Source organism: Tupaia chinensis, unplaced genomic scaffold (assembly GCF_000334495.1).
Source record: "Tupaia chinensis unplaced genomic scaffold, TupChi_1.0 Scaffold000126_2, whole genome shotgun sequence".
In the NCBI taxonomy this organism is placed as follows: Eukaryota; Metazoa; Chordata; class Mammalia; order Scandentia; family Tupaiidae; genus Tupaia; species Tupaia belangeri.
The window spans coordinates 2,680,511-2,688,465 of record NW_006159594.1 but is presented as its reverse complement, the minus strand read 5'-3'; the positions used below and the strand labels follow the sequence as shown (position 1 = coordinate 2,688,465).

Genomic DNA, 7,955 nt, shown 5'->3' with positions numbered 1-7,955 from the left:
GAAGTTTGCCTCGCTTTATACAACGGATGCCTGGTGTAGAGGAGAGGAAGGGTCAGATCACATTGTCATGGCCGAGCCTGTCTTCATCGGTCTGGTGAACACTCTGAATCCTTCACCAAAAGTATCTAACCCAGGACTTTCAGACATATTTGTTAATCTATAAACAAACATTTGGATGCAATGAGAGAGCTGCCATTTATAGGAACCCTGAGAGTATTTTGGTAATGAAAACAGTCACCCCTAGTTTAACTATTTTGCAGATGTAGATTTTGGAAGTTGCCCAAAGGGAAGCAGCCATGGTAAGGCATGTTATACTGAGGACGCAGTGTTCAAATCAAGGCCACAGGCCCTGGAGACAGCCTACATCTCCCCGGAAGTGAGGTTGGTCAGGAAGCCCATGTGGCCACAGGCAGACACACCTGAGACTTGTTCCTCCAAGGACCTTTCCTCTGTTCTCACTTTCCTTCCCGACAAGTATCTTCACCTCTGATTTACAGGCAAAAGTAAATGCAGGCTGCTCAACCAAGGTCACAGACAGGCACTGCCGAGACCAGAAGCCAAGTCTCCCTGTGCCTTCCCCAAATCACTGCCACCCGCAGCAACCCAGCCCGCTACCACCACAGGCCCTGCAGGGCCTGCATTCCCGTCAACACCCCCAGGAGCTTCGGCAGGCCTGGGAAGCAGCTCATCCTCATCATCCAGAGCAGCAGGAAGAGGAACGGCTCAGCTTCCTTGTCACCTCCTGCCCACCCTGGCCTCCACCCCAACCCAGCTCCACGGCTTACCTTCCCAGCAGCCCCACTCCCTAGAGACCCTGTGCTAAGGTGAGGTTGAGACGTTAAGGCTGAGCAGAACCTCTCAAAAGCGGTTGAGGTCCTGACTTGAGATGAGATCAGGTCACTTTATAGACCTGTCCCTAAAGTGTCCCAGGCAAGAGCATTCCTCACATTCAAATGCTCTTCTTCAGTGCTTCCCTCACCCAAAGCACCAACCCAGAGAGTCTGGGTCAGATAAAGAGCAGCAGAGGGACTCTCACAGAAGGGGCTGAGCTGTGTGTGGCTGGAGCCAACAGGTGGCAGCCACTTAGGCAGAGGAGGCTCAAAAGTTGAGACTGAGCAGGGCCTCTGACAACTGGTTAATGTCCCGGCAGTATGGCTCCCGCTGCAGGATGAAGTCCACCTTGTGATCCTGACCCCAGAACACTTCTAGCAGCTGGCGGCGGAGCCGCTCAGTCTCCCGGGTCTTGCGGATGCCAACACTGCCTTTTTCCTCTTCTCGCCCCTGCTGCTGATTACCATGTTCTTTGAAGACCTTGGAAGGGTGCTGAGCCTTAGAAGACCCCTTCGCCCTGAGAAGCAGAGTAAGAAGAGCTGGTAAGCATCATGGAAGGAGATTAGACCAAGTGGGCCTTCCCCTTCTTAATGGCCCTGCCTATTCCTGACTCTGGGGAGCAGTCCTGAAGTTCCCCAAGCTGACCACTGAGTGGCAGTATCAGCCCACTTGTGAAAAGGAGACAAAGTTCTTTAGGAAAGAGGAAGGAATATCGCTAATATCAGGAACTAGCTCTAGTCCTAAAAGAATCATTTATTTAAAGGTCCAGCAGAGGGCATGCTGAATATAACTGGCTGTCAGTACAAGCAACCATCTTCCAAATAAACTCCAAACACACTGACGAGGGGAAACAGGAGTCTCTCCCAGCCAGGAGGTTCCATGTCAGGATTCCCTAGGAAGCTTTAAAAGGCCAAGCCCAAGGCACTTCCAACCACTGCACAGGCTGGTCCAATCCCAGGTCATGCTTCCACCCAAGTCTCCTGGGGGTGGTTTGCAGGGAGTCTAGGACAATACCTGGCTGGCTTCTTCAGGAACTCTTCCAGCGTGGGGCCATTCCGCCCCAGGGGGTCATCTGGGACCATGAAGAGGTTTCCCACAAAGGTGAAGGGCAGCAGACTAGACCGGGAAAGAGAACGTGTGGTCACAGAAAGGCCCTCGCCTGCCTCCAGACAGCTGAAACCTGCACCACCAGAACCTGCTGGCTGCCGTCCTGGGAGGCAACTTCGAGGCCCTTCCCAGAGTTCTTGCCCAGTGGCCAGAGCAGAGCTGGTTTTAGAAAAAAGCCTGAGTCCATGCCCAGTTCTCAGGGGAGGGCTCCCTCACCGCTCTCTGATGATTGCCATCCACTTCTCCGATTCCTCTGCTAGGTCCCGGAACTGGTCATTGGAGACAATGATCCCATCGGTCTCTTCTGCCAGCTTCACCATGAACCTGTCTCGAAAACACAGCACCCATTCTGGGATTCTCCAACACCCCCACACACAAACACACACACAGTGTTACTGACTCCCATGACTCACTTCTGGTGCCATGGATTACAGAGGAAATGAAGATGGATCGAAGGTGGTCTCCCATCCATTCACAACCCTCCACCCAGCACTTTGTGCCTCATTAGTAAGATGGTAAGGTCTGGCTTTGATTCAGCCCCTCCACCCTCCCCCACCAACCCCTCATAAATCCAACATGTTCTTCCTCTGGAAAGCCTCCCACCCTGCCCCCTTCCTTCCTTCCCAGTTCCACCACTACCACCCTAATGACTCGGGATACTGCAAAGGAAGGAGGTGGTGCAGAAGCTACTACCGAGGGGGCTCCCTGCCTGTAATCACTGATCATCCTTCAGTCTCTCCTGCCCTCACTCAAGAAAGCATGCTGTTCTCCTACATAAACTCTTCCAAACTTGTCCTTTATCTACCAAATAAAGTCCAGATATTCAGACCTGGCAGCTGGTCCTCTTAAAACCCAGATCTAAGCCAGCTTCATGGCCTTTTCTCTTCCAGCATTCCCAAGGTACACTTGACTCCGGCCAGAATCAATGAGCAGATTAGACCCTGCTCTCCAAACACACCCTGCACGGTCTGACTGCCACAATTCTCCAACTAGTCCCTCCATCTAGACGGTGTTTCCCAAACCTTGCTGGGGATTAATGGGAGGGGAGGGATTTGTGAATCTATCAGTTGAGAAGCATGTGGGCTGCACCTCTCAGATTCTAAACCTGTTAAAGGACCACCACTCACCCCCCCACAAGTCCTGACCCAGTTTTATAGTATCAGAATTTCTGAAGTGAATCATGTCCTAAAGAATAAAAAACTTATAATTGCAAAATGTCTTAAACTGGCTGATTAAACAGAGGAAAATAGAGATAATCCCCTCGGCCACACTTGACTGGGCCCATGCAAAGTTACGAAAGAATATCACTGTCCTCTTGCTTCCTACCGTGAGGGAGGCAAGCACAGACCTTACCTTGTCTTGATATGCACAAGGAGGTTGAGTGAATGGAGGAGGGCCCTGGGACAAGGAGGCTAACTAAGAGATGGGTCCATCGTCCAAGTCAATCTGTACTGTCACTTGGGGCTCACATTCAGAGCTTCCGATTCTAGGGCCAGTGACCTTTCCACTAGTGGTGTTTTGTACAGGCCTGTTAGTCATGGATTGTGCTGCTTCTTTTCACTTATTCTGAATATTTACTCTGGCTTTCCCAGAGTGTTGGGGAGTTTCTCTATGTGTTGGAAAATTCAAAGAAAGTATCTGTCAGCTATTCATGTCACCAGCTTTCTGAGGTTTCCATTAAAACAGTATTTTCTAGACAGCGAGGCACTCTATAAATACAAGGTGTCATTTAGTTGATGAATGAGAAATGAATGACGAACAAGAAAGCAGTTGTCTACAGTCTGTCTCCTCGCACCTGCAGGCAGGTCCACCTACCCAGACATTTGGGCCCTGGGTAAGTGGGGACCAAGACCTGGGGACGGTGCAAACAGTCCCCAGTTCCCCCCGTGCTCCTTGAGTATCGAGCTGGGGCCGAGAGGAAGAAGTACCTGTCATCATAGGAGGAGATCCTCTTGCCATCCATGACGCGGGAGGGGGTGAGGGAGAGCAGGCTGAGGGAGTACAGCTTTTGCAGAAAGTGACTCTCTATACGAAAAGAAGAGCACAACAGGTTCCTCCTCAAAGTGGAAACAGAGCCTCTCCCAGGCAAGACAAGTCCTGGCCCAACTCACCTCTGACCTTGGCGTCCTTACTGAAGCGCCACTGAGGTACAAAGACGGTTATGTCACGGTGGCCTCGGTCCCAGAAGTACTGCACAGCGAGGGCAATGCCCCGGCTAGAGAAATAGTGCTGGAGGCCATGCCTATGGTGGGAAGCGGGCAGGACTCAGACGGCCCAGGAGGAGCCTGGCAGCAGTGCCACCCCCTCAGCACGTGTCCCCAACATGGACAAAGATGCCTGTCTCATTCCCCCCTCCCCAGGACCCTCAGCCCTACCAGGTACTCACACCATGGCCACGTTGCTGCCATCAATGACAATATGGCGGAGGTTTGGCCGGCCAGGCACATTGGCAAGGCACAGGGTGAAAGGATCCTGTAGGGCCTCTTGGAAACGCTGGGTGCCAGTCACCAAGTTGCCCCCACGGGGGCCTCGTTTCCATGGGGATCCCCGACCTCGGACCACAGTCTGCTGTTTGTCTCCCCTGTCTTCCCGGTCTCCACAGTGCCATGGGGGTTCAGGCGCAGGTGGAGGGCTAGGCACTCTTGGGGGCGAGGCTTGCCCATTGTGGAGCCGCTGATGGAGGGAGGCTCCCCGGGGATGAGTCCCCCTCTGGGAGGGGCCATGGGCACCAGGAGGCTCACCCTGCACACAGAGCCCTCCTGTTTCCTGAGTCACCCCCTCCTTACCTGGAGCCTTCCCTTTCAGCAGCCCCACTGCCCCTGCCCCTCCGCTCCATAACTGTGGCCTGAAGCCCACCTCTCTCCCCCAGGTCTCTTCCCCAGGCAGCTCCTTCCACCCCAAATCCATCTGCTTGGGACCACACTGCTTCCTCTCTCCCTCCTGCTCCCCTGCTTGGCTCTCTCCCCTCCTTCCCATTGGCTCTTCCCACCCCACAAACCCAGTGTCCAGGGACTCCTTGCTTTCACTTGGGGAATCTCTGACTCCCTGGTGCTGAGCACCCAGCCAGTCAAGGCTCCTCCCCTGCCCCCTGGCCGCCTCCTGCACCAGACTCAGCAGCTCCTCCTGGACAGACAGGGGCAGCCGCAGCAGGGCCTCGCTATGGGCCTCCCCCCAGGGCTGCAACAGGGCAGAGAAGTCTCTCAGCACTCCAGCATTCTGAGAGGCTGCAGGGGAAGGCCCTCGCAGCAAGTCCCAGCTCAGCCTCTCCGTCAGTTCCTCCACCCGACTCTGAGCCATGACAAAGGCCTCAGTCAGGCCACTGATCACCAGTGAGCCAGGTGCCCCCGGCACAAGGTGGGCTGATGTGCTCCAGGTCAGACAGTCAAGGAAGAAGCCCTGGGCTCCCAGGAAGATGCAGTGCAGCTCGGGTGGGTAGTGGATTTCATCCTGCATCTCCGGGCTGCAGAGACCCTTCAGGTATTCCTGAAAAGAGAACAGAAGAAATAGGAAACTGCTGGAATCCTAAGTAGCCTGGACACCCCCTTAGCACACTGCTCTCCCCTGAGCTCAAGGATGCCTGGACTATCTGTGTGGATACCACTTTTATTCTCATTTCACAGATAAAGAAACCAAGACTCCAGGGCCAACAGGTGGCATGGAGGTTAAGGCACCTGGATCCCACACGGCCAAATGCATGGTTCAAGTTCTGAACCCAGCGACCTGAGAAACACAAGGAGTGTGTGTGCGGTGCACGCGCGCTCAAAATTCCCAGAGAATAGAAGAGAAGAGATTGTAGCATGGCCATCCTCTCCCCCCAAGGGGGGTTCTTTCTCTTTCTCTCCCCCCCCCAGGAAGCACATGTGCCCTGTGGCAAATTTTAAAAGAACAGGAAACTGAGATTCCCATCACAAGGCGCCGCCTGACTCTAAAGAGAGCACCGACCCTGTGCCCCCACCTCCCACCTCCCAGTGGGTTCCTCTGTGAGGCCCACTCGCTCAGCCGAATGTGTTCTACTTTCCCAAGAGCACAAAGTGACTTGTCCCCAAATCACAGGAAAAATGAAACCAAACCTGCAGACCAAAAGTTAGGAAATCCCTAAAAGCTCAGGGGCACTGAGGTCGCCAGCCAAGAGGTGGCGCTCCCTCCCCCGCAGCTCCCACCCCTCCTCTGCCTCCTCAGGGACCGCAGCCCCGTTTCCCAGGGAGGGTCAGGCTAGGGAGTTCACCTTGGCTCGGCTGGCGCTCTCCCTCCGGCCCTCCAGCTGCAGCCAGATGTGAGGGCCTCTCAGCACTCCAGCATTCTGAGAGGCTGCAGGGGAAGGCCCTCGCAGCAAGTCCCAGCTCAGCCTCTCCGTCAGTTCCTCCACCCGACTCTGAGCCATGACAAAGGCCTCAGTCAGGCCACTGATCACCAGTGAGCCAGGTGCCCCCGGCACAAGGTGGGCTGATGTGCTCCAGGTCAGACAGTCAAGGAAGAAGCCCTGGGCTCCCAGGAAGATGCAGTGCAGCTCGGGTGGGTAGTGGATTTCATCCTGCATCTCCGGGCTGCAGAGACCCTTCAGGTATTCCTGAAAAGAGAACAGAAGAAATAGGAAACTGCTGGAATCCTAAGTAGCCTGGACACCCCCTTAGCACACTGCTCTCCCCTGAGCTCAAGGATGCCTGGACTATCTGTGTGGATACCACTTTTATTCTCATTTCACAGATAAAGAAACCAAGACTCCAGGGCCAACAGGTGGCATGGAGGTTAAGGCACCTGGATCCCACACGGCCAAATGCATGGTTCAAGTTCTGAACCCAGCGACCTGAGAAACACAAGGAGTGTGTGTGCGGTGCACGCGCGCTCAAAATTCCCAGAGAATAGAAGAGAAGAGATTGTAGCATGGCCATCCTCTCCCCCCAAGGGGGGTTCTTTCTCTTTCTCTCCCCCCCCCAGGAAGCACATGTGCCCTGTGGCAAATTTTAAAAGAACAGGAAACTGAGATTCCCATCACAAGGCGCCGCCTGACTCTAAAGAGAGCACCGACCCTGTGCCCCCACCTCCCACCTCCCAGTGGGTTCCTCTGTGAGGCCCACTCGCTCAGCCGAATGTGTTCTACTTTCCCAAGAGCACAAAGTGACTTGTCCCCAAATCACAGGAAAAATGAAACCAAACCTGCAGACCAAAAGTTAGGAAATCCCTAAAAGCTCAGGAGCACTGAGGTCGCCAGCCAAGAGGTGGCGCTCCCTCCCCCGCAGCTCCCACCCCTCCTCTGCCTCCTCAGGGACCGCAGCCCCGGTTCCCAGGGAGGGTCAGGCTAGGGAGTTCACCTTGGCTCGGCTGGCGCTCTCCCTCCGGCCCTCCAGCTGCAGCCAGATGTGAGGGTTCTCGGGACAGTCCTTGGGCAGGACGCTCATCCTCACGCTGAAGATGCGCTCCACATCGCTCTGCTGCATCCGCACCTTGTTTTCTGCCTCCGCAGACACGGCAAAGCGGTCTGGGGACAGAGAGCCAGCCTCCCAAGTGGGCATGGCTGCTTCCCCCAGCCCTGGAAGGCGAGAAAGCGTCTCAGAGCCTCACTTGCCCCTGCACCCAAATCCTGGTCTCTGGCCTATGGCAGCTATCAACAGGTCGCACGTAGTTACTATCCTGGTAAACAACCCCAGGAGGTCACAAGTATCTGAGGCCATCTTGGGGGCAAGGAGAAAGCTCCGAATAGCCAAACCCTGGCGTTCTCCCCGGAGAGGAAGTAGTGGGTAAACAAGGCTGTCCATCTGGGATGGGCGTCTGGCTTTTGGAAAATGATGACCACAGCCCTGAGCAGAAAGGGTGGGGGATCCGGCTCGGCTTGCAGGCCAGGAGTGGGCCGATGCCGAAAGAGACCCTCTCCGGGGGAAGCCTGCAATCTCCAGGTCTAAGACGACCTCTTAGATGAAGCCTCACCAGGGACTTGCCCTGGGCTCGCCTCTGGGGCCCCCGTCTGCCATTTCCGAGGTTTCGGCCACTCCTACCATCCCCCTCCCGCAGCCGCCCGCGGG

General features: G+C 55.1%; 1 protein-coding gene across 3 annotated transcripts; it reads right to left on the bottom strand.

Moving 5' to 3' along the window:
* On the bottom strand, nt 1–7,947 carry KHNYN (KH and NYN domain containing). Of its 3 annotated transcripts, none has more exons than XM_006144582.2 (8): nt 7,248–7,947; nt 6,220–6,505; nt 4,325–5,135; nt 4,050–4,180; nt 3,867–3,963; nt 2,155–2,262; nt 1,846–1,947; nt 1–1,348 (listed from the first exon to the last, which is right to left on the bottom strand). In XM_006144582.2, exons 1-8 carry the CDS (start codon nt 7,446–7,448, stop codon nt 1,099–1,101), a joined length of 1,986 nt encoding a protein of 661 aa, XP_006144644.1. In that variant the 5' UTR covers nt 7,449–7,947; the 3' UTR covers nt 1–1,098. The 3 variants fall into 3 exon arrangements, with proteins under 3 accessions (XP_006144644.1, XP_006144645.1, XP_006144646.1); XM_006144583.2 differs by lacking the exon at nt 6,220–6,505 and adding an exon at nt 6,164–6,211 and having other exon boundaries at nt 4,325–5,421; nt 7,296–7,947; XM_006144584.3 differs by lacking the exon at nt 6,220–6,505 and having other exon boundaries at nt 4,325–5,421; nt 7,248–7,491.
* Between the last annotated feature and the right edge of the window lie 8 nt (nt 7,948–7,955).

Coding starts and splice junctions, on each gene's coding strand:
- KHNYN (XM_006144582.2), bottom strand. CDS start 7,448: ATGCCCACTTGGGAGGCTGGCTCTCTGTCCCCAGACCGCTTTGCCGTG. Junction 6,506..7,247: donor AGAGCGCCAGCCGAGCCAAG/GTGAACTCCCTA, acceptor TTCTCTTTTCAG/GAATACCTGAAGGGTCTCTG. Junction 5,136..6,219: donor GAATGCTGGAGTGCTGAGAG/GCCCTCACATCT, acceptor GAGTGCTGAGAG/ACTTCTCTGCCCTGTTGCAG.